The sequence below is a fragment of the Dendropsophus ebraccatus genome, chromosome 10, assembly GCF_027789765.1.
Source record: "Dendropsophus ebraccatus isolate aDenEbr1 chromosome 10, aDenEbr1.pat, whole genome shotgun sequence".
NCBI classification, from domain to species: Eukaryota; Metazoa; Chordata; class Amphibia; order Anura; family Hylidae; genus Dendropsophus; species Dendropsophus ebraccatus.
In genome coordinates, this window is record NC_091463.1 from 7481026 (window position 1) to 7508168 (window position 27143).

The following is a 27143-nucleotide window of genomic DNA, read 5'->3' on the forward strand; positions in this document are numbered from 1 at the left end:
ATCCCACCGGGCGCCGTAGCAGCTGCGGAGGCTCCGCCTGATTGATGCTCCCGGGAGGAGGAAGGAGTATGGCGGCGCTGCAGGTCCGGCAGGGAGCGGAAGGGAAAGAGTAAGGCAGCGCTCCCCGGGACAGGCTGGGGGCAGGGTGTACGGGGTGACCCGGGCAGAGGATGCAGGGGTACGGGTGATGTGTGCGGAGACTGAACATCTAACATCTGCCCGAGGGAGGGAGACCCCACAGCTGTCACATCCCACACAGCTCCCCCGCCCCCACATACACGTCCTCACCCCCCCGCCCCCCACATATATGTCCTCACCTCCCCGCCCCCCACATACATGTCCTCACCTCCCCGCCCCCCACATACATGTCCTCACCCCCCCGCCCCCCACATATATGTCCTCACCTCCCCGCCCCCCACATATATGTCCTCACCCCCACCCCCCACATATATGTCCTCACCCCCCGCCCCCCACATACATGTCCTCACCTCCCCCCCGCCCCCCCACATACACGTCCTCACCCCCCCGCCCCCCACATATATGTCCTCACCCCCCACATACACGTCCTCACCCCCCCGCCCCCCACATATATGTCCTCACCCCCCTGCCCCCCCACATATATGTCCTCACCCCCCCCCCCCGCCCCCCCACATACATGTCCTCACCCCCCGCCCCCCACATATATGTCCTCACCCCCCCCGCCCCCCCACATACATGTCCTCACCCCCCCGCCCCCCACATATATGTCCTCACCCCCCGCCCCCCACATATATGTCCTCACCCCCCCCGCCCCCCACATATATGTCCTCACCCCCCCCCGCCCCCCACATATATGTCCTCACCCCCCCCCCGCCCCCCACATACATGTCCTCACCCCCCCGCCCCCCACATATATGTCCTCACCCCCCCCCCCGCCCCCCACATACACGTCCTCACCCCCGCCCCCCACATATATGTCCTCACCCCCCCCGCCCCTCACATACATGTCCTCACCCCCCCCCCCCACATACACGTCCTCACCCCCGCCCCCCCACATATATGTCCTCACCTCCCCGCCCCCCCACATACACGTCCTCACCCCCCGCCCCCCACATACATGTCCTCACCCCCGCCCCCCCACATATATGTCCTCACCTCCCCGCCCCCCCACATACACGTTCTCACCCCCCCGCCCCCCACATATATGTCCTCACCCCCCCGCCCCCCCACATATATGTCCTCACCCCCCCGCCCCCCACATATATGTCCTCACCCCCCGCCCCCCCACATACATGTCCTCACCCCCCGCCCCCCACATATATGTCCTCACCCCCCCGCCCCCCACATATATGTCCTCACCCCCCCCCGCCCCCCCACATATATGTCCTCACCCCCCCCCGCCCCCCCACATATATGTCCTCACCCCCCGCCCCCCCACATATATGTCCTCACCCCCCCGCCCCCCACATATATGTCCTCACCCCCCGCCCCCCCACATATATGTCCTCACCCCCCCGCCCCCCACATACATGTCCTCACCCCCGCCCCCCCACATATATGTCCTCACCCCCCGCCCCCCCACATACACGTCCTCACCCCCCCGCCCCCCACATATATGTCCTCACCCCCCCCGCCCCCCACATATATGTCCTCACCCCCCGCCCCCCCACATATATGTCCTCACCCCCCGCCCCCCCACATATATGTCCTCACCTCCCCGCCCCCCACATATATGTCCTCACCTCCCCACCCCCCCACATACATGTCCTCACCCCCCGCCCCCCCACATATATGTCCTCACCTCCCCGCCACCCCACATATATGTCCTCACCCCCCCACATATATGTCCTCACCCCCCGCCCCCCACATATATGTCCTCACCTCCCCGCCCCCCACATATATGTCCTCACCCCCCGCCCCCCACATACATGTCCTCACCCCCCGCCCCCCACATATATGTCCTCACCCCCCCACATACATGTCCTCACCCCCCCCCCACATACATGTCCTCACCCCCCCCCCACATACATGTCCTCACCCCCCCCCCACATACATGTCCTCACCCCCCCCCCCCACATACATGTCCTCACCCCCCCACATACATGTCCTCACCCCCCCCCACATACATGTCCTCACCCCCCCCCACATACATGTCCTCACCCCCCCCACATACATGTCCTCACCCCCCCCACATACATGTCCTCACCTCCCCGCCCCCCCCCCCACATACATGTCCTCACCCCCACATACATGTCCTCACCCCCCGACCCCCACATACATGTCCTCACCCCCACATACATGTCCTCACCTCCCATGTACGTGTCCTCACCTCCCATGTACGTGTCCTCGCCCCCCCCACGTACATGTCCTCAGCCCCCCACGTACATGTCCTCAGCCCCCCACGTACGTGTCCTCGCCCCCCACGTACGTGTCCTCGCCCCCCACGTACGTGTCCTCGCCCCCCACGTACGTGTCCTCGCCCCCCACGTACGTGTCCTCGCCCCCCACGTACGTGTCCTCGCCCCCCACGTACGTGTCCTCGCCCCCCACGTACGTGTCCTCGCCCCCCACGTACGTGTCCTCGCCCCCCACGTACGTGTCCTCGCCCCCCACGTACGTGTCCTCGCCCCCCACGTACATGTCCTCGCCCCTCGCGCCCTCCTCTCCATACATGTATGGGTGGCCATAGTTCTGGTGATGGATATAGGCAGCCATATTCTGTGGCCTTTCTTGCTGATGGTCTCTCTTCTCTCCCATGTAGGACCCGTGAGCCGGGTGTTGGCTGTGGACGCCTCCTGTCTTCTCATCAGTTTTAGGTTTTAGTGTTTGTGTTTCCTGGAGGCCTGGACATGTGAGAGAAGCATGGCGTCCTGCGGCTGGTGATGTCACATATCCCTCCGCTCTCCTCGCTGTTATTTATCCAGACTATCTCCTAGAACGGTACTGGACTGGTGAAGGGTTCTTACTGAGATCAGACGGCGCCCCATCCCCGACCTCAAGATGTTTTCAGCTCTGAAGAAACTGGTGGGGTCCGATGTGACCACTCTGCGAGACAAGAATATTCCTGCCGGCCTGCAGTCCATGAACCAGGCCCTGCAGAGAAGGTTCGCCAAGGGAGTGCAATATAATAGTAAGTAAGGGGGAACCCCACCCAAAGTGTCATCTACATACATGTTACATATTCTCCTGTATCCATGTCCTCATACATCGCCCTATGTCCTATATACATGTTACATATTCTCCTGTATCCATGTCCTCATACATTGCCCCATGTCCTATATACATGTTACATATTCTCCTGTATCCATGTCCTCATACATCACGCCATGTCCTACATATATCGCCCCATGTCCTATATACATGTTACATATTCTCCTGTATCCATGTCCTCATACATCACGCCATGTCCTACATATATATCGCCCCATGTCCTATATACATGTTACATATTCTCCATGTCCTTATACATCACCCAATGGACTACATACTTGTCCTACATACATGTCGTCATACATCACCCCATGTCTTACAAACATGTCCTCCTACATCACCCCATGTCCTCATAGGTGAACACATCTTACATACATCTTCTCATGTGTCACCACTTCTTACATACATGTCTTCATACGTCACCCCCCTCTACTATATACACGTCCTCATGCTACACCTCATCTACATACATGTCCTCAAACATCACCGCATCTCTCATTTACTTTACCCCATCTCATATATACTGTATATGTATGTTCCTCTGAGCTATGATCAGAGTAATCATACATAAAACACAGCTATGATCGGCCATCATACACAACGCACAGCTGGGATCGGCCATCATACACAACGCACAGCTGGGATCTGCCATCATACACAACGCACAGCTGGGATCTGCCATCATACACAACGCACAGCTGGGATCGGCCATCATACACAACGCACAGCTGGGATCGGCCATCATACACAACGCACAGCTGGGATCGGCCATCATACACAACGCACAGCTGGGATCGGCCATCATACACAACGCACAGCTGGGACCGGCCATCATACACAACGCACAGCTGGGACCCGCCATCATACATAAAACACAGCTATGATCGGCCATCATACACAACGCACAGCTGGGATCTGCCATCATACACAACGCACAGCTGGGATCTGCCATCATACACAACGCACAGCTGGGACCGGCCATCATACACAACGCACAGCTGGGACCGGCCATCATACACAACGCACAGCTGGGACCGGCCATCATACACAACGCACAGCTGGGATCGGCCATCATACACAACGCACAGCTGGGATCGGCCATCATACACAACGCACAGCTGGGACCGGCCATCATACACAACGCACAGCTGGGATCGGCCATCATACACAACGCACAGCTGGGACCGGCCATTATACACAACGCACAGCTGGGACCGGCCATCATACACAACGCACAGCTGGGACCGGCCATCATACACAACGCACAGCTGGGACCGGCCATCATACACAACGCACAGCTGGGACCGGCCATCATACACAACGCACAGCTGGGACCGGCCATCATACACAACGCACAGCTGGGACCGGCCATCAAGCATATAATATACAGCTATGTGTCAGGCAGGTTGTCTCTTTCTATGTGTGATGGTGTAGTTTGCTGGGACTTGGGCTATATACGTGGCTGATACAGAGATGCAGGCTGCACAGATAATACACATGGAACAATACAGCGCTGGAAGTAAGAATGTGGAGTATGTAGCCTGTGAGGGATCGGCCGTCACGTCCTCATGATCTGCATGTGATGGCAGCCACAGCACAGAGGCCTTTTCTTTAGGATATGTGATACACAGAAACCTGGAAAGAGGCTTCAAGAGGGATCAGATGTCTAATACTGTGATTCCTGTATAGCATTGATCAGGGGGCAGTGCATTATGGGAGCTACATGTGACAGCACTCCAAGTGGCATCCAGCAGAGTTGTGATTGCAGCTCCAGAAGGACCTGATAATACTGGAGAGTGGGGCAGGATAAATGATTATGTGCAGGAAAAGCCGCTGGTTCAGCATCATGTAGAGCTCCAAAAAGTAGAGGAAGCTTGTCTGCACCGATCCTCGCCCTCGGGAGCAAATATAGATAATGTACACAGAGCAAGATTAGGAAAAATCCGGCCTACCCCTCCAAGCGTGAAATGTCATGCACTGCTGGAGACACCCATGGTAGAACAAACAGAGCTCAAGTGACTGACCAACCCCAGTGAGCTCCAACCTACCCCGCTCCAGCTGTTGTAGGACTATAAATCCCAGCATGCCCTGACAGATCCCATGCACATTACAGCAGTGATTCCCAACCCTTATCATGCCCCTACACAACCCTATACATACTATGCAGTGTTTCCCAGCATGTGACTTTCCGGTGGTTACAAGACTACAACTCCCAGCATACTCTGACAGCTGAAGAATTATAGATGATTCTTTAGTGAAGCCTTCCATAACCTTAGGTCCTTTGTTGCAAGTAACTTGTAGGATGAATCTAGGATTTGTAGCTTTGCAACAACTAGAAAGCCACAGGTTAAAGGGGTACTCCGGAGACATTTTTTATGTCCTTCTGGAAGTGGTGTATATTCTCTCCAGTCTGACACAGTGCTCTCTGCTGCCACCTCTGTCCATGTCAGGAACTGTCCAGAGCAGGACAACCTGAGGACAGGGCTGTTTTTGCAAGAAAGAAGCTGTGCTTTCCTAGTCTTGGAAAACCCTTTTAATAAGGTAGCATTTACAAGATGGGCAATAGATATAGACACCCGAAGCGGATTTATGGCATGTTTTGGAATTGCCCCTGTATTAGCTCCTTCTAGAATGAAGTGATTGGTCTCTTAGCCCAGGTCCTTCAACTTCCTTTAAAGGGGTTCTCCGGCGGGGGGCTTTTTTCCAATCTGGCCGGGGAGGAGGTAGCCAAGGGCAACGATGTCTACTCACCTCCCTGGTTCCAGCGGCGGGTCCCGTAGCGTCGCGCTCCGGTCTCCACTGCCCGGCCGCTTCCTGGTCTCTGACACTGGTTCCAGACGTGATGTTTCAAGTCCGCTCAGCCAGTCAGTGACGGAAGCGGGATCCCACCTCCGTCACTGACTGACTTGAAACATCACGTCTCAAGCCCGCGTCAGAGACCAGGAAGCGGCCCCTTTAAGACTTGAGCCTAAGGTTTGTGTTTTAGTGACAGTGGGCCCACCATCAGATCACGTTTCTCCTTGCATTATGCCGCATGGATGAATCTAACCTGCTGAGAGCCATCTATAGCAGCTGGGATGCTGAGGAGGAAGATATGTCTCTTACCTTTGCCGCTCCCGCCTGATTATCGGCCGTTAATCATTCCGTGTAATAGGGTCTTAACAGCGCAGGAGCGGCGCAGAGGAGGAAAGTTAGGAGACATACCTTCCTCCTCAGCGTCCCTGGCGCTATAGGGGGTTATCAGTAGGTTAGGTTTGTCTAATCTGCTGATATTTCCCTTTTAAGGGTGCCTTCACAACTACCGGATCCGCAGCAGATCCGTTGCGGATCCAGTCTCATTCATTTCTATAGAGCACCTACTCGCAGCAGGATTGACATCCCGCTTTGAGTATGTCCTTTAACCCCCTGTTGCCCGCAACCAGACGGCTGCATGTCAGGCTCCCGACTCCGGTCCCGCTCAGCCAATCAGTGGTGCTGAGTGGCTGAGCGTTACCTATGGGAGCCGGGAGCCTGACATGCAGCCGTGTCACCAGAGCAGGTAAGGTATGATCTCGGCTGCGGGCAACAGGGGGTTAAAGCACATACTCAAAGCGGGATGTCAATCCCGCTGCGAGTATGTGCTGTATAGAAATGAGTGGCTCTAGATCTGCAGCGTGAAATCCGCTGTGGATCCGGCAGGTGTGAAGGCACCCTAGTAGAATGGAAATTACTAGTTTATTCCACCCTGTCCCTTGTAAATCTGGTGTATAAACATAGAGGTTGCCCAGCAAAGTTGAAAGAGGTTTGGAGCCGGTGGTGCCAATCCACCCTTACTAAGTACTCCGCTAACAGGTATACGGTATTATCTGCTGCCCTGGCTGCTGTGTGAGCGTGTATGTGTTCTATGGTCCCTGTTGGTTCTCCTAATCTTTCTCTTTGTGGTATACCCCTCCCCCACATTGTGATGAATCTGTGATGGCTCCGGGTGCAGGACTCATTTCATATGCTCATGTGTGTTCTTCTATCTCCCTACATGTGATTAGGTATTGTTGCTGTTTTATGTTCTGTTCATCGCTCCTATTATCTCATTCTTCTCTGGTCATTTATGCATACTGCTGTTAGACCTTTGTGCCGTGACAATATGTTGACCATATACAGACCTCTATTGTACAACTTTGTAAGTGATGTCAACTTCACTTTTAATAAAACAAGCTAAAAATAGATAACTTCTTCATGTAGGAGGTAAAGATAAGGTACTCACCCATCCATAACGCTTATTCACTTTATTGAATCAACATCACAGGAACACAGGACGCGGTCAAGTGAGTGAATGGGCGACAGCCTGTTTCGCGTGCTGACGTGCATGCTTCCTCTCGAAGGGCCAAGAGGAAACGCGCACATCAGCACGCGGAGGGCCGAGAGGAAACGTGCACATTAGCATGCGGAGGGCCGAGAGGAAGCGTGCACATTAGCATGCGGAGGGCCGAGAGGAAGCGTGCACATCAGCATGCGAAACAGGCTGTCACCCATTCACTCAACAGCGTCCTGTGTTCCTGTGATGTTGATTCAATAAAGTGAATAAGCATTATGGATGGGTGAGTGCCTCATTTTTACCTCCTACATGAAGATGTTCCAGTTCTGCTTGTTTTCCGATGAATGTGCACCACCACAACCGAAGGGTGGACTAGCCGCAGTTCACACTGTAGCATCTGACTGTGATCAGTAGTGCCGAGGTGAGATTTCTTGTTGGAGATAAAAACAAAAGGGAGACCTCGGAGACAAGATAAATTGCTTAGTTCCCTGATGTGTTACTGCTGCTTGTATAGACAGCCATGTTCATGTACCTGGACGGAGTTCTAGTCTGATCACTACTGCTGGGAAATACCATGTTGAGGTAACTGCATGTCGTGCAATTCCTTCATGTAATTTCAGTTGCTTATAGATGAAGCTATAGCCACATTTAGTGATCATTGCCCACACAATTTTCCCAGTAATATTGCAGTTTACAGACATAATCGTGTGGTCATTGGATATTGCCTGGGTGTATAGTTCCACCTGCATGCAGCACCAGGGCTGTGGAGTCGGTAAGCCGCAGCTCCGACTCAAACACAGACTCCGACTCCTGAATTTTATCAGGACCGACTCCCGACTCCTGCTCCTTGATAAATGGCCGGTCATATACCAGGGGAGTTATTTATCACACTGGCTCAGCAGATTCTCCCTAATGTCCTACATGATCGTGGGGCAACTTCTGAGGGAATAAGGAAACATATAAAGCAGCTTCTCCTGTGTGTGCAGTGGCTGCAGCCAGTCTCCAGCCTTCATGTCCTGAACAACTCAGAACTAGACTAGACGGAGCAGGTGGTCTTTTCCTGCTGACAATCTTCTATGTTTCTGACTAAATATTCACCATACACACAGAAACACTGCTAACACTGCCAGATACCTGTGATATAGAGGTCAGCCATAGTGATATACAGGGGGTCACACATAGTGGTATAGAGGGTCACTGTGGGGGCACGCAATAGCGCGCACACACACACACACACACACACACACAGCCTGCTGCAGCCATAGCATACACACACACAGCCTGCTGCAGCCATAGCATACACACACACAGCCTGCTGCAGCCATAGCATACACACACACAGCCTGCTGCAGCCATAGCATACACACACACAGCCTGCTGCAGCTATAGCACACACACACAGCCTGCTGCAGCTATAGCACACGCACACACACAGCCTGCTGCAGCTATAGCACACGCACACACACACACACACACACACACAGCCTGCTATAGCACACACGCACACACAGCCTGCTGCAGCTATAGCACACACACACACACACACACAGCCTGCTGCAGCTATAGCACACACACAGTCTGCTGCAGCTATAGCACACACAGTCTGCTGCAGCCATAGCACACACACAGTCTGCTGCAGCCATAGCACACACACAGTCTGCTGCAGCCATAGCACACACACAGCCTGCTGCAGCCATAGCATACACACACACAGCCTGCTGCAGCCATAGCATACACACACACACAGCCTGCTGCAGCCATAGCATACACACACACAGCCTGCTGCAGCCATAGCATACACACACACAGCCTGCTGCAGCTATAGCACACACACACAGCCTGCTGCAGCCATAGCATACACACACACAGCCTGCTGCAGCTATAGCACACACACACAGCCTGCTGCAGCTATAGCACACACACAGTCTGCTGCAGCTATAGCACACACACAGTCTGCTGCAGCCATAGCACACACACACAGCCTGCTGCAGCCATAGCACGCGCACACACAGCCTGCTGCAGCCTTAGCACACACCACACATACACACACACACAGCCTGCTGCGGCCATAGTGTGCACACAAACAGCCTGCTGTAGTCATAGCACACACACAGCTTGCTGCAGCCATAGCACACACACAGCCTACTGCAGCCATAGCACACCACACACATACACACAGCTGCAGCCATTGAACACTGAAGAAAAACACACAATCTTCTCCCAGAGAGAAAACACCACACTGAGGACAGAGGTTACTGCTACACTACTTATGTCTTCTTCTCCTCCTCCTCCTCCTCCTCTATATTACACAGGATATCTTCATATTACACTGCTGCTCATATACAGTCATCCAGCATCCAGGAAGAGAACAGCACAGATCTCCCCCCACACAATGGACTCTTCCAGCTCAGAAACAAACTGCCAAATAGTGACCGACAACCTCTCCCCGACCACCCTTATGTAATAGGGCCAGTGTCCTAGTACTGATATATTCCCCGACCACCCTTATGTAATAGGGCCAGTGTCCTATTAGAATGTTGCTCATAATGTATATTCATGAGCAAAACTTGTAAAATTCATATAAAAATTTTCTAAAGCTGGAGTCGGTACATTTTTTTCCGACTCCAGCCAAGGCTAGCTCCAGCTCCGACTCCACAGCCCTGTGCAGCACTGTCAGAACTCTGCCTTATACCTTTAGTACATGGATCACTTCTATAGCAGTTGTGAGCAGTCCTAAGGCTATAGCAGACAAACTTCAGTCCCTGTAGCCCATTGTCCCATAATTTATACAGACTCCTGAGAAGCTGTCAGGACACAGGTCTGTGCTGCAGCTTAGATCCCAGAGCATTGCCTGGACCCGTACATGGTGACAGCCCTGCAGCTGTTTGAGCAGGTCCAGGTTAGGACTTGTACACCATCAGCGTTTTCATTTACTGAAGTGAACACAGATCTTAGGCTACGTTCACACTTGGCGGGAAGTGGCGGAATTCCGCCAGCCTCCCTGTCTTAATGTCAGTCTATGGGAGGCTCGGGCGGCTCCTCTCTCCACGCCGAAGAATTAACATGTTGCTACGTGTGTACGTAGCCTTAGAATGAAAAATTGAGAGGCAATGTATATTAGAACGTTGCAGGAAACCGATGAAACCTTCCTTGTTTTCCAGTGAAAATTGTCATCAGGGGAGACAGAAATACAGGGAAGACCACACTCTGGCATCGGCTGCAGGGGAAGAAGTTTATGGAAGAATATATCCCCACTCAGGAGATCCAGGTCACCAGCATACACTGGAACTACAAGAGTAAGAGGTCCCCTGTCTACCCTTACTGTACACTCTGACACTGTATACAGATGTCTCTTCCCATATCTACTGCAAAATATCTCCTATATACAAGAATATAACTACTATAATACTGCTCCCTATATACAGGAATATACTACTATAATACTGCTCCTATATACAAGAATATAACTACTATAATACTGCTCCTATATACAGGAATATACTACTATAATACTGCTCCTATATACAGGAATATAACTAATATAATACTGCTCCCTATATACAGGAATATAACTACTATAATACTGTCCCTATATACAAGAATATAACTACTATAATACTGCTCCCTATATACAGGAATATAACTACTATAATACTACTCCCTATATACAGGAATATACTACTATAATACTGCTCCTATATACAGGAATATAACTACTATAATACTGCTCCTATATACAAGAATATAACTACTATAATACTGCCCCCTATATACAGGAATATAACTACTATAATACTGCCCCTATATACAAGAATATAACTACTATAATACTGCTCCTATATACAGGAATATACTACTATAATACTGCTCCTATATACAAGAATATAACTACTATAATACTGCCCCTACATACAGGAGTATAACTACTATACTACTGCTCCTATATACAGTAATATAACTACTATAATACTGCTCCTATATACAAGAATATAACTACTATAATACTGCTCCTATATACAGGAATATAACTACTATACTACTGCTCCTATATACAGTAATATAACTACTATAATACTGCTCCCTATATACAGGAATATAACTACTATAATACTGCTCCCTATATACAAGAATATAACTACTATAATACTGCTCCTATATACAGGAATATAACTACTATAATACTGCTCCCATATACAGGAATATAACTAATATAATACTGCTCCCTATATACAGGAATATAACTACTATAATACTGCTCCTATATACAAGAATATAACTACTATAATACTGCTCCTATATACAAGAATATAACTACTATAATACTGCTCCCTATATAAAGGAATATACAACTATAATACTGCTCCTATATACAGGAATATACTACTATAATACTGCTCCTATATACAGGAATATAACTAATATAATACTGCTCCCTATATACAGGAATATAACTACTATAATACTGCCTCTATATACAGGAATATAACTACTATAATACTGCTCCTATATACAGGAATATAACTACTATAATACTGCTCCCTATATACAGGAATATAACTACTATAATACTACTCCTATATACAGGAATATAACTACTATAATACTGCTCCTATATACAAGAATATACCTACTATAATACTGCTCCTATATACAAGAATATAACTACTATAATACTGCTCCTATATACAGGAATATAACTACTATAATACTGCCTCCTATATACAGGGATATAACTACTATAATACTGCTCCTATATACAGGAATATACTACTATAATACTGCTCCTATATACAGGAATATAACTACTATAATACTGCTCCTATATACAAGAATATAACTACTATAATACTGCCCCCTATATACAGGAATATAACTACTATAATACAGCCCCTATATACAGGAATATAACTACTATAATATTGCCCCTATATACAGGAATATAACTACTATAATACTGCTCCTATATACAGGGATATAACTACTATAATACTGTCTCCTATATACAGGAATATAACTACTATAATACTGCTCCTATATACAGGAATATAACTGCCCGTATGTATAGTAATAGTAGTATTATAGGCTGTAGTATAATAGAGTGTATTTTATGTTGCAGCCACTGATGACATAGTGAAGGTAGAAGTCTGGGATGTGGTGGATAAGGGTAAGTTACACTGCTGCTTGTGCTTTATGCTTTATGGCCTGTGTATATATCTGCGTCCTTTATTATATTCACCAATTAGGCTCCTATCTATTCATACACCAGTGTACAGATCTTTATACTGCAGATTATATAGTTAAAACCAATTACTGACAAAAATACAAAATATTAGCTCAGTTTGCATATAGCACCAACAACGCTGTTTACTATCACACTCTATCCTGAGGGGGGGGGGGGGGGCAGCATTACATGCACTGACCTGCAAGTATTAACAAGCAGGGGCGCAGTATGGAGAAAAATGCAGTTCACAAGGGTTATACAGGATTAGAAAAATCACAGCTAAAGCAGAAACGGCGCCACCCGTGTCCTCAGGTGTTGTGTGTGGTATTACAATTTACCTTTATTCACTTCAATGGAACTGAGCAATAAAACTGCACCTAACCTGAGAACAAGAGGGGTGCTGTTTCTGAAAGAAAATAATTCTGTTTGAATAGCCCCTTTGAAAGGACTCAGACCACATGAATTCCAGTAAAGTCTGCCTCTAAGGCTCGGTTCACACTGTGTTTTGGCACAAAGGATGCATCTGTGTGTGTCCATCTTGATCCTTTTTTCCATTGAATTTCATTATAAAAGAAAAAGTACATAAACAGATTCATGTTTTGTTTTTGCGTGCACACAAATGTGGTCGACCAGGTTTTTGTGTACGCTTAAAAAAAGCTGGAAGTCAATGGAAAAACGGATCAAGATGGATACACACAAATACATCCATTTTTTCATCTCCTTTACAGACTGCAAATACTTAGTGTGAGCCCGGCCTTAGTCACTGATGATTATACATAGCTGTGTACAGCACCCAGAAATCTAGAAGTTTCTAGGTATCCAGCAGGACAAGTACTATACATATGGCACCATTTCCTAGGCCATTGTTTCCCTGGTACATTGTTTCCCTGTAGATTGTCAGGGCATGCTGGGAGTTGTAGTCTTGCAAAAGCTGAAGAGCCGCAGGTGGGAGTACACTACAGTAAGATATTTGAGAACTGAGTAAACCACTGGGGGCGCTGTTCTACTAGATCAGGGATGGGAAACCTTTGGCCCTCCAGCTGTTGCAGAACTACAATTGTCAGGATGTGTATGTATGTGCTGTTGCTGGAAGGTTCCCCCATGCCTGGCCTAGAGCATTGCTGCTTGCTAATGATACAACCTGCTTTTAATGCCTACATGATAGCAAAGCCAATACAGCAATGTTAAAGGGGTTTCCCAGGCTTAGAAAAACATGGCTGCTTATCTATTTATTACAGGTAAAGGTAAGAAGAGAGGCGAGAGCTCCCTGAAACTGGAAAATGAGCCCCAGGAGGTAAGAAAACACTTTGACTTAAAAATGTGACTCTACATGTTACTGGTATTTTGCATATTCACAAATTTAAAGGGGTTGTTCACCTTTTTTTTTTTTTTTTTTTCTTTCAAATCAACTGGTGCCAGAGATTTTGTGTTCCAGTACTTATCAGCTGCTGTATGTCCTGCATGAAGTGGTGTATTCTCTCCAGTCTGACACAGTGCTCTCTGCTGCCACCTCTGTCCAGAGCAGCAACAAATCCCCATAAAAACCTCTCCTGCTCTGGACAGTTCCTGACATGGACAGAGGTGGCAGCAGAGAGCACTGTCAGACTGGAGAGAATACACCACTTCCTACAGGACATACAGCAGCTGATAAGTACTGGAAGACTGGAGACTCTTCAATAATAGTCCCATACAGAGCTGCAATCGCTGTATTACTAGTCTATGACCGGTGCATAAAGCATTGTGGGTGTTCAGCGTGGAGCACAGTGACTTTCCCTGCTATGACCGGTTCATAGAGCATTGTGGGGTTTTACTGCGGAGCACAGTCACTGTCCCTTCTATGTGAATGAGAAGGGTAGAACACGACCCAGTAACGATAATTCTATGTTGTGCAGACGGACTCTGATCTGGCCCTGGACGCGGAGTTCCTGGACGTCTACAAGAACTGCAATGGAGTCATTATGATGTTTGACATCACTAAGCAATGGTGAGCGCCTCCTCCTCTGGTCTGTGAGCGGCTTCTGCTGCCCTCAGGTTATTCCTATTGTTTCTGAGTAGATCTGGCAGCAGTAAGAGCAGGTCTCGCCCCAGTGCACGTTAGTTACACTCCATAGCCACACTATCGTATGATGTAGTATTTGTGTAGCTGACTTACCCATAGAGTAGGGGGCTGAGGTGACTGGATCGGCCGTATGTGCAGAATGCGTCCTCGCTGTCATCCATCACTGCCGGGTACTGAGAAGAATGAGGATAATGGGGGAGCCAGGGGGGATTCTCCACTTTATAGCTGACACTTTGGTTTCTTTTGGTCTTCAGGACTTTTAACTACATCATGCGAGAGCTGCCTAAGGTCCCCAGCCATGTCCCGGTGTGTGTGCTCGGAAATCATCGGGATATGGGGGAGCACAGGGTCATCCTGCCCGATGATGTGCGAGACTTTATACAGAGCCTGAACCGGTGAGTGAGGAGACCTCATCATGCGTGTAATAATGTGTCCTCTACATATACTGCACATGTGGGAGAGTGGTCACTTGCTACTGACCCGTCATAAGTATTGATTGGTGGGCATCTAGGTGCTTAGACCCCTACTGACCACTAAAATGAACAATCAGCCGACAGGCACAGTCTTCAAAGATCACCGATGTAATATGTGGTAGCAGATCACCGCTGACTTCACTGGGCCGCCCGAATGCTGTAAGGATTGTTGGGGCGGCCGCTTCCCGCTCGCTGTCTGTGCATGTAATAGCGCAGGCAACTAGCGGGGAACCAGCAGAAAGTGAGCGCTGAGCTGACAGGTAAATATATTCCGTCAATTACTTCAGCAGATAAAGAATAAATAGAGCAGCGGCACTCACCCAGTCTTCTTCTACACATATTGTTCATGCCGATCAGCACACAGGTGAGGGAGGATAAAAGGCTTTTTGCACTCGTGTTTGTCCTCCCTCACCTGTGTGCTGATCGGCACGAACAATATGTGTAGAAGAAGACTGGGTGAGTGCCGCTGCTCTATTTATTCTTTATCTGCTGAAGAATTGTGCTGGACTACCTCTTTACTTGCAGAGCACGGCCGTGTGTTTCTATATTGGAGCTCCATCTTCCATAGAGTGTATGTCTGGATATTCCGTTACTGTATAGTGTATATAAGGTGGTGCCGGTCTCTACATCTCTTGTGTATGGATATTCCGTAAAATCTCTACAGGTGTAATAGGGCCTATAGGTGTCAGGTGGATTGTTGAGTTGAAGCAAATGGACTACGGGGTGGATTATCATTTTTTGTGCATGTTGTGTATTGCATGAAATATCTCTTGTATCCACGTGCTGTAGATTCTCACTCGATTACATCTCTGCTTCCCCCACCAGGCGCCCCGGCTCCTCTTACATCCGTTACGCTGAGTCTTCCATGAGGAACAGCTTTGGGCTGAAATACTTGCACAAATTTTTTAACATCCCTTTTCTGCAGCTTCAGGTGAGACCCTAACTCACAATCCACATACCGCACGTTACACTAAGGGCGGCAATACACATCGCATCAATGTCAGCTGATCCTAATCCTTTTATTGTATGAATTCCTACACGCTCAGCTGAAGCCAATGTACATGTGTATTGGGGAGGATCAGGAATGACAGCTATCGGCTAAATGTTGGTGACCTTAAAGGGGTACTCCAGCTATTTTCTATTTTTTTAAATCAACTGGTTTCAGAAAGTTCTTGATTTGTAAATTTATTCACCAGTCTTCCAGTACTTATCAGCTGCTGTATGTCCTGCAGGAAGTAGTGTAATCACAGTGCTCTCTGCTGCCACCTCTGTCCATGTCAGGAACTGTCCAGAGCAGCAGCAAATCCCCATAGAAAACCTCTCCTGCTCTGGACAGTTCCTGACATGGACAGAGGTGGCAGCAGAGAGCACTGTATCACACTTACACCACTTCCTGCATGACATAAAGCAGCTGATAAGTACTGGTAAACTGGAGATTTTGAAATAGAAGTAAATTACAATTCTCTGGCACTTTCTGGCAACAGTTGATTTGGAAGATTTTTTTTTTTGTTGAACTACCCCTTTAATGCTTCACTCCACTTAATATACAGACTGCCAGGACCCCACCATGTTGTGCGGCAGCCATCAGTAGGATAGACAGTCTACCTTTCCCTCATAGGCCTCTATAGCAGAGCTTTCCTATGTACATGTCCGCCCTTACACCTGAGCCCATGGGAGCAGCTGAAGTTACAGCGTGATCTCGGCCCGTGTCTGGAGTTACCGTCCCCATCATTGCTCTAGTAATGGTAACTAAGAGTGTAAAGTTAGCCTGCGGGCAAACGATACCTGCTCAGCCTTACTTATTTATTCCTGTATAGAATCTGACACTATTAACCCTTTGGGTCCTGAAAGGTGTCACCACACTAAAGAGACCCACCCCTTCCAGTAATATAGGGTTAAAGGTCTCGCCTTTTATGTTGTGTGTTAATAGTGAGAGATCAGAAGCCGTCTAAGCTCCGCTCACATCAGCGCATGACATTTAGCTTCTTTCTTTTTGTCCCAAAGCGAGAAACCTTGTTACGGCAACTGGAGACAAACCAGCTAGACATCGATGCCACCCTGGAGGAGCTCTCCGTCCAGCAAGAGACCGAGGACCAGAACTATGAAATGTAGGTCACTGCTTATTGCACGGGCGTCACGTTAAGAGGGGGCAGGGGTTCGCTTGAAGAGGTCGTCTACTTTATTCATATGATCCCCCCCTGCTACTAGGTCAGATGGTATCGCCTGGGGAACTGGATACAGAGTGTTAATTTTCATGCAAGAGGGGAATTACACAGCCGTTTAAATCAATGAGAATCCATGTAATTTATGGATGCAGAAAGTCCTCCGGAGCAGCAGCTCCTTATGCTGGAGATGTGCGTGATTTACATCTGCAGTCCTGGCACTCCGGCTGTGTAAGAACCCTACAGGCAGCCTAATGTGGCTGATAACAGAGAGCAATAGGCACTACTAGTATGTAAGGACCCTACAGGCAGCCTAATGTGGCTGATAACAGAGAGCAATAGGCACTACTAGTATGTAAGGACCCTACAGGCAGCCTAATGTGGCTGATAACAGAGAGCAATAGGCACTACTAGTATGTAAGGACCCTACAGGCAGCCTAATGTGGCTGATAACAGAGAGCAATAGGCACTACTAGTATGTAAGGACTCTACAGGCAGCCTAATGTGGCTGATAACAGAGAACAATAGGCACTACTAGTATGTAAGGACCCTACAGGTAGTGTAATGTGGCTGATAACAGAGAACAATAGGCACTACTAGTATGTAAGGACCCTACAGGCAGCCTAATGTGGCTGATAACAGAGAGCAATAGGCACTACTAGTATGTAAGGACCCTACAGGCAGCCTAATGTGGCTGATAACAGAGAGCAATAGGCACTACTAGTATGTAAGGACTCTACAGGCAGCCTAATGTGGCTGATAACAGAGAGCAATAGGCCCTACTAGTATGTAAGGACCCTACAGGCAGCCTAATGTGGCTGATAACAGAGAACAATAGGCACTACTAGTATGTAAGGACCCTACAGGTAGTGTAATGTGGCTGATAACAGAGAACAATAGGCACTACTAGTATGTAAGGACCCTACAGGCAGCCTAATGTGGCTGATAACAGAGAACAATAGGCACTACTAGTATGTAAGGACCCTACAGGTAGTGTAATGTGGCTGATAACAGAGAGCAGTAGGCACTACTAATATGTAGGAAGCCTACAGGCTATTGTTAACAGAGAACAATAAAGGGTCAGGACTTTTATGTGAACTGTATTTTTATGTTATTTGTATAAGGTACCATCGCTTTAACCCTATCAGGACCAAAGGTCATTGATGTCTGGGTGACAGTAAAGCAGCGATCTCCTCCTCGCCTTTTAAGAGCCATAATGCTTTGTTTTTGTTTTTGTTTTGTTTTTCCATTTACAGGGCTAGTTGTGATATATAGGTTTTATTGGTACCATATTGGTTTAAAAGAAATTTTTTAAATGCTTTTTATTTTTTGCAGGAAGTCTTGTATTCTCTCCAGTCTGACACAGTGCTCTCTGCTGCCACCTCTGTCCATGTCAGGAACTGTCCAGAGCAGCAGCAAATCCCCATAGAAAATCTCTCCTGCTCTGGACAGTTCCTGACATGGACAGAGGTGGCAGCAGAGAGCACTGTGTCAGACTGGAGTCACTGTGTCACTTCCTGCAGCACATACAGCAGCTGATACGTACTGGAAGACTGGAGTTTTTTAATAGACATAAAATAAAAATTTCTGGTACTTTCTGGCACCAGTTGGTTTGAAAGAAAAAAATTCTTTAGTGAACTACCCCTTTAAACCTTGTGACCTCTATAGATTACAGCATATAAGGCAAGTATTTGTGCTTTTTAAATGTTTGGATACTCTGGAGGAGTGTGGCCTGCTGTGTTTTTGCGGCCTCCATCTTCTCTGTGTGTTATTTATACCCTGTAGCTTTGCTGCTGGTCCTTGCTCTTGCTGTGTACAGTAGTCAGTGCTGATCCCCCATGTTATCGTGGCCTCCATCTTGTCTGGCTCGGTTATTTATACCCTGTAGCTTTGCTGCTGGTCCTTTCTCTTGCAGTGTACAGTAGGCAGTGCTGATCCCCCATGTTATCCTGGTCTCCATCTTCTCTGTGTGTTATTTATACCCTGTAGCTTTGCTGCTGGTCCTTGCTCTTGCAGTGTACAGTAGGCAGTGCTGATCCCCCATGTTATCGTGGCCTCCATCTTGTCTGGCTCGGTTATTTATACCCTGTAGCTTTGCTGCTGGTCCTTGCTCATGCCGTGTACAGTAGGCAGTGCTGATCCCCCATGTTATCGTGGCCTCCATCTTCTCTGTGTGTTATTTATACCCTGTAGCTTTGCTGCTGGTCCTTGCTCTTGCTGTGTACAGTAGTCAGTGCTGATCCCCCATGTTATCCTGGTCTCCATCTTGTCTGGCTTAGTTATTTATACCCTGTAGCTTTGCTGCTGGTCCTTGCTCTTGCCGTGTACAGTAGTCAGTGCTGATCCCCCATGTTATCCTGGTCTCCATCTTCTCTGTGTGTTATTTATACCCTGTAGCTTTGCTGCTTGTCCTTGCTCATGCCGTGTACAGTAGTCAGTGCTGATCCCCCATGTTATCCTGGTCTCCATCTTCTCTGTGTGTTACTTATACCCTGTAGCTTTGCTGCTGGTCCTTGCTCTTGCCGTGTACAGTAGGCAGTGCTGATCCCCCATGTTATCCTGGCCTCCATCTTGTCTGGCTCGGTTATTTATACCCTGTAGCTTTGCTGCTGGTCCTTGCTCATGCCGTTTACAGTAGGCAGTGCTGATCCCCCATGTTATCGTGGCCTCCATCTTGTCTGGCTCTGTTATTTATACCCTGTAGCTTTGCTGCTGGTCCTTGCTCATGCCGTGTACAGTAGGCAGTGCTGATCCCCCATGTTTTGCAGAGTTGGCACCTCCCGCCATGTACCGCCTCATCCTCCCACTCACCCTGGGCTCAGTAACAGGATGACATTCTCTTTCTGTGCATGTTGCCGTATTCCTCTGCGACTTATGACGTCTCTCGTATCTGCACAATCTGTCATTGAGATGTTTGTCTCGTTTTGCTAATATTTCCCGTATGTTCTTGCAGATTCCTGGAAATGTTAGAGAATAATAAACGTCTGGCTTCTCCAGTCGCGACCAACGGGCAAAGCCCATCTTCTGGTTCTCAGTCCCCGGTGGTCCCTATAAACTCTGGGTCTCCTGACAGCTCCGGTCCCGGCACTCCCCTTCAGATCCCGACGATAGTACCTGCATCCCCTCCCTTGGCTGCATCTCCGCCACCTCCTGTCCCGGATATCCCTGAAGTCTTGGGCCCTTCTCCCTCTACGGTGTCATCTCCTCCATTATCTCAGCAACCTCAGCAGAAACGCGGCTTCATGTCCCGGCTCTTTGGTTCTTCCACTCCAGAAAGCCCTCCAGCCAAACCAGGTGCGTCCCCTGAGGCCTACATGTGTCCACTGCTGGGTCTCCTAAGGCCAGGTTTATTTTTGCAGCCACATTACTGTAGTGTCATCATGCATTGCATCTTGCCAGGTAGGCCATATAGCTGAACCATCTTATGTTTCAGCCTGTTGGATTTTTACTTCCCCATGGTTCAGTGCCTCAGGTCTGGTAACCACTTCTCACCCCTAGATAATAGCTAATAACATACCATCGTATTTACAGGTATATTATACACGTGACTTGCTTTTACAGTGAATACAGATTCAATTCTTGTGTGACCCTGTGTTGTCTGTCAGTAGAGACCCCGTCACACGCAGAGCATCCTGGGAGGGTGCAAAGCGTAGAAGACTTTATACCTGAAGACAGCTTAGACCGCAGCTTCCTGGAGGATGGCTCCACTCAGAAAGATCTAGGGAGGGCATCGCCAAGAGATAGGCGGGACAGCGACAGGTAGGAGCCTGATTTATGGAGGATGGGAGGGGCATCGGGGAGGTGGCTTAAGCGTACAAATTGGGCCGCATGTTTAAAATAAAATTTGCATCCTGAAGTGTTCATGGCACTTGTCAATTGACATGTCAAAAGTTTTGATCAGTGAGGGTCTAAAACGGGGAAGTCAAACTCAGGCCCCCCAGCTGTTGGAAAACTATAATTCCCATCATGCCTGGACAGCCGAAGCTAAAGCTAACAATTGGAGGGCCTGTGAGTTTGACACCTGTGATCTAGAAGGAGCATGTATAAAGTTATTGTTTTGTTTGTTTTTCAACTGACAGTGGCCGTACACAGTAAAGGGGAACTATCAGCAGGTTACATTAATCTAACCTGCTGATATGTCCCTATTGCACATGGGGCGCCGAGGAGGATGGTATGTCTCTTACCTTCCTTCTCAGCGCCGTTCCCATGCTGTTAGCCTAGAGCATTGGGAGCACTGCCCCGTCCCTATTGCTCGAGTCGGCCCGCTCCTTCTTATGATAATCAATGGAGCGGATGGGCTTGCTTGCACAGTGGGGACAGGCAGTGCTACTAACAGTGCCCCGGACCAATGATTACACTGCTAACAGCATGGGAATGGTGCTGTGGAGGAAGGTAAGAGACATACCATCCTCCTCGGTGTCCCGTGTGCAGCAGGTTAGATTCATCTAACCTGCTGACAGTTCCCCTTTAAAGTCAGATGAACCCAGTGATTTTGATAAGATCCCCTCACCATGCTCTGGCATGTTGGATTACAATATGCCATGTCTCTTTGTTTTTGGGGAGAAAAGCCACCACCAGACTTGTCAGTCAGCAGGTTTCTCTCCTCTGCATGCATTTATAAGGGGGGAAATCGGGACCCATAGCTGTCGGATAAACACGTGTGGCGGGCTTCATTCACTTGACCCTGGGGTTTCCTTCTCACACTCTTTGGTTGCAGTGATGGGGATGGACCCGGGACAAACCCCATGGTCGCCGGCTTCCAGGATGACTTGGATCCCGATGACAAGATAGCCACGAAATCTCATCTAGCTGTCATCCCCAGTAAGAACATTATCCTGTCCAGTGATGATGAGGATACCGCTGCCCCTGTACAGATAACCAGGGATGAAGACATTGAAGCCGAGTTGTTCTCATGGTGAGCTATGTTGCAGGATCTATATACCACATTTATTCCACTCCTGTCCCGTAATGATGAGTTATGTTCTCATTCCGCAGGAAACAGACTCAACCCTCAGTCCCCCAGAAGCAGGACGCAGCGCCCCCACCAAGTCAGCCCTCCAGCAAAGCCAAAAAGAATAAGGCAAAGGTCCCGGAGGACTCCGACAGTGACCAGGAGGGGCCCATAGCTACGCAGATGCTTTCCTTTGTCATGGATGACCCGGACTTTGACAGTGAAGACTCGGCCCCGGTGTCGAAGACAAAGGCAAGTTCTAAAATGTTGTTGTACTTGAATTGGCTATTACTTGTAGATTTTATGTGATTTGTATACCTCACATAGAGTAATGTAATTTTAAAGAGATTATCCAGGATTGGAGAAAGCACAGCTACTTTCTTGCAAAAGCAGCGCCACCCCTGTCCTCAGGTTGTGTGTGGTATTACAGTTCAGCTCCATACACAGACTAAGGACAAGAAGGGCGATGTTTCTGAAAGGAAGTGTCCATGCTTATCTGCAGCCTCATGGTGTGTTTACACGGACAGATCATCTGACAGATCATTGAAGCCAAAGCCAGGAATGGATTTGTAAAGAGGAGAAATCTCAGTCTTTCCTTTATGACATGATCTCTATTTATAGTCTGTTCCTGGCTTTGGCTTCAATAATCTGTCAGATAAACCTGTCTGTGTAGATGCACCATTGGACTTGCCATGACCTAAACTTCTCATCTTACAGGGAGATTTCCCAGTGCTGAACAACATGTCTGAAAGCTCCAGTGAGGAGACCGTCTCATCTCTGCCTACACAACCAGTAAAGCCCGTCGTGCCTGCCTTCAAGATGAGGCAAGACGCTGATCTTTTCGGCTTAGGATTAGAGGAAAAAGTAACCAAGGAGAGCGAAGAAGGTGATTGAAGAGGCTTCAACTCGTACATATTCTTCTAGTAAATGGTTAAGGGGCTTAGCCAGGCTTAGAAAAAACATCGCTGCTTTCTTTCAGAAACCGCTTCACCCTTGTCTTCGGTTTGGGTGTGGGTTTTGTAGCCTAGTTCCATTGAAGTCAATTGTAATACGCCACACAACCTGAGCGCAGGGGTGGCGCTTATTTTTCAAGAACGTAGCTGTACGTTTTCTGATCAAAAGTGACCTCTTTAAAAGACACTCATCACCTCTTTGTCCACCAGGACCCCAACTAATAATGAGGGTACACAGAGCGCCCCCTGGTTTAATGCAGGAATGGTCATACATGCACATTGCTGCTTCACTCAGTGCTGTGAACTGGTGATGATAGTGGGGTACAGCACTCAGACCCATGGAGTTGCATGGACCAGTAACGTGCATGTTTGTTGCTGCTCCATTGGCATGGGATTAATGCCCCCCCCCCCCCCATTTTTGCGATCATTAAGGGTCCAAATGCTGCTGATCAGACACTCATCACCTGTCCTGCAGGTAGGGCTCTTTACTTTGAGCAATCTCTGTGGGCTGAAATTGTCCCTTAAGGGGGTACTTCGGCAGCGCCACCGCAGGGAAAATTAAGCATTACACATTGACATCAACGTGTCCTCCAGGGAGAGGGGCTCTCTTTGTAGCTGCCCTCCTGTCCTGTCCAAGAGACTATAACCCTTATCTATTAACTCTAAATATGATGCATGAAATTGGTTTTGTAAGCTGTGCGGCCTCTATAATGGACGCTTCTTTATTTCTAGAAAAAGAAAGTAAAACTTCCAAGGAAAAAAAGAAGAAGAAAAAGAAATCTAAAGAGGTAGCCTATCCGCAGCTGACAAGAGTAATGTATTGTCTTCCCACTATGAGCCACTGGGCCGCCTGTTCTCTCGCATGGGCTCGGGGTGTTGTGCTCGTGGTGTTGGATTCAGGTCAGACAGCTCTGTTTTGACTGAGGTTTTGCTGGCGTTACTCCAGCCCGAGACTCTGCCAGTCCGCATTGTACGCGGCGTTCACTGTTCTTCTATATAACTTGGCAGCCACATGTTTGCAGAGCTGTGGTCGCATTGTTATAGCATATGGGTAGGTTGTGCATAGATACCAATCTGATATAATGCACTGATGTATATGGCACTCTGACCTTCAGATCATTTTATAAGGTTACAGTGATGTGTGAGAGAGGCTAAAAAAAGTCCGTACTCCATAAATCCCAAATTGAGGAGGACACTGAAGTACCTGGACCCCGTGGGCAGATCAGAGACTTCAGTGACGCTGTTTTATTAGTTCTTGCAAAAATACACAAACACATGAATACTTTGGTCCGTACAATGTTCATATTGATGGGGTGGTAAGCCGCTGCTAGACTCCTCTATCATCTCTGCCTGGGGCTTCTCTCCCTAAGAACATTGGGATTGGGAATTTAATATTCAATGTGCCCAATCCTTCTATTACTAACATCTGTTGCAGAGAGCCCAAAGAGCCAGTCCTGCCGAAATCAGTGAGATTGGCCAACTTTTCCCTGATGTGTATAGGGATCTTAACAGGCAGTGGCCCTTTGTAGCCTTAGAAGCGATACTAAGCTGAGACACTGGCAATTAAAGTAAGCTTGGGGCGTTGTGACCCCCACTGAACGCAGGGGTTCAGCTGGTAAATGACTGGGGAAGAGGCTTAAAGTGAATGTATGGCCTTTCTTTTACTGATTAGAGACAAACATGTTTTTTTTTTTTTTGCTTAAAATCTTTAAAATATCTAAAATGTTTTAAATATGACAAATTTTTTTTATTGAATTTTTTGGACAATATTAAGGGGGCTTTACAACACACCTCATGGACATAGACGACAATAGACAGGACTCCTTGGGATGAATGTGAGACATTACTGAGCACTCTGTGACCTGTAAAGAGATCATTCCACAGGGAGCTGCTATTGTCTCCTCTGTCAGCTGGTGTCACATGTCTCCTCTGTCAGCTGGTGTCACATGACGCTGCAATGCTGTACAGATCACTTTACAGCAGCCTCCTCATCACCACAAACACAACAGGAAGTCTCAGCTTAGTTTTAGCCCCAGTGTTGAGAATGAGAACCGCAAGATATCAGGATTATAAAATACAGATAGAAAAATGGAAAATTAGAAAAAATGTCACCAAAAATTCTTTAAAAAAAAAAAACAAAAACCGTTTAACATAAAAAAACCTTGTAGGGGTTTTACCAGTTGAAACTTAGTTGTACCCTATCTACAGGATACAGGACAAATGAGAGATTGCAGCTCCCCGCGGAGCCAGTGCCCGACCTAATGTCTGCCGCTCCTTCCTTTCTTCACAGGCTCCAGAGGAAGATAAATCAACCAAGAAAAAGTCTAAACACAAGAAAAGCAAAGAGAAGGAGGAAGGCAAAGAGGAGAAGAAGAAAAAGCCTAAGAAAAGCAAGGAGAAAGAATTTGATGAACTGGAGGCTTTCCTGGGAGGTGGCGGACCCAGCAAGCCGAGCTCAGGAGGGGAGTACGAGGAGCTATAGGTGGTCCGGACTCTTCCTTGGATCGAGCTCTCTGCCTCCCTCACCACGTTCTCCACCTCGAGCAAGCACAACCTTGTTCTTCAGCATGGTGGTGCTCCATAGCCGGAGCATGAAAGCCTCTCAGTGGAGAGAGGTGCCAGTTGTCCATCTCTGCTCCCATCTTCTTCTTTCCTGGATCTTGACCATTGCTCTTTAGAAGCGGGAACACTACAGAATTGGGAGGAAGACCGAGAAAGCATTCGTCTTGTCCCCTCCCCGGATTCATTCCGGTCATCCCTGACCTCAATTGTACTATACAAACCCAATACAAAGAAACACTTATCACTCTGCACTAAACCATAGGCTGCTGGATTTGCCCACTCACTTCCAGAAATCCCTGCAGTCGCCTCACTAGTGAACAGACCAGTCTCTCTGCTGAGAGATGTAACCAGCATGTCCGCAGCAACACCCCACTATTAGACCTATAGTCCTGTTCAGTATTCATTGACATTGCCTGGCGGGTCACTCCCGAGACATTGTCCACCTGAGTTCTTTGCCCTCTTTTTAATCTCTACCTATCTATGCCCCCAGATTGTGTGGATTGTTTTTAACCTGAGGTAAGTGCAGCCGGGTATATAAGTGGGGGTCGCCTCACCATGGTGGGTCAGCCTGGACACCAATACAATCCAGGTACTCCCCAGTTGAATTCTCTTGTCAAGGTGGAGGCAGAGAATTATTGGTTTTAAAAAAGATATGGGTGATAAGTTTGCATTTTCTTTGTGTTGTTTGTAGTGCGGTTGTTCAGTATTTTTTTTTTTTGTCCACCTATACGTCTTCTCCACTATCCCTCGGCCCACCGTGTTTGATGTGTTCAGGTACTTTCTAACAATGGCGACCAAATCAAACGGTATGAAGTCGATTCATTCCAGCGCCCCCTATTCCCGTCTAATGCCTCCTGGCTTGGACCTGTGCCCCCCCCCCCCCCCCCCCCCTTGCGAAGTTCCTTTTGCTGAGCCGAAACTCCGGGTCTTGTCACCTTTGATGGAGCTTTTATATCAGGGTTAGGGAACCTTCAGCCCTCCAGCTGTTGCACAACTACAACTCCCATCATGCCTGGACAGCCTTCGGCCTTGTAGCTTTACGACAGCTGAAGGACTGAAGGTTCCCCATCTCCCTGCTTTATATGCTGTTAATCCCCCATCATGCACAGGAGTCCTCATGCTCTTCCAGTTATAAAGCCCGACTCCTGACCGGGTCTGAAAGGTTCGATGCAACTGTACAAATCTGTAAGGAAGCAACGTCCTACATTTGCACAGATATGTCTGCGTATTACTTGTTGAACTTTGGGGGGAAAATGCACATTAAAAAAAAGAGGAAAAGTTA

General features: G+C 48.1%; 1 protein-coding gene across 1 annotated transcript; it reads left to right on the forward strand.

The window, feature by feature from the left end:
* On the forward strand, window positions 1-27143 carry RABL6 (RAB, member RAS oncogene family like 6). The gene is made up of 16 exons (XM_069986036.1): window positions 1-109; window positions 2741-3109; window positions 10642-10776; window positions 12597-12644; window positions 13940-13995; window positions 14594-14685; window positions 15015-15155; window positions 16059-16164; window positions 17238-17341; window positions 20349-20689; window positions 21004-21154; window positions 22113-22310; window positions 22391-22602; window positions 23068-23232; window positions 24032-24087; window positions 25590-27143. Exons 2-16 carry the CDS (start codon window positions 2980-2982, stop codon window positions 25779-25781), a joined length of 2127 nt encoding a protein of 708 aa, XP_069842137.1. The 5' UTR covers window positions 1-109; window positions 2741-2979; the 3' UTR covers window positions 25782-27143.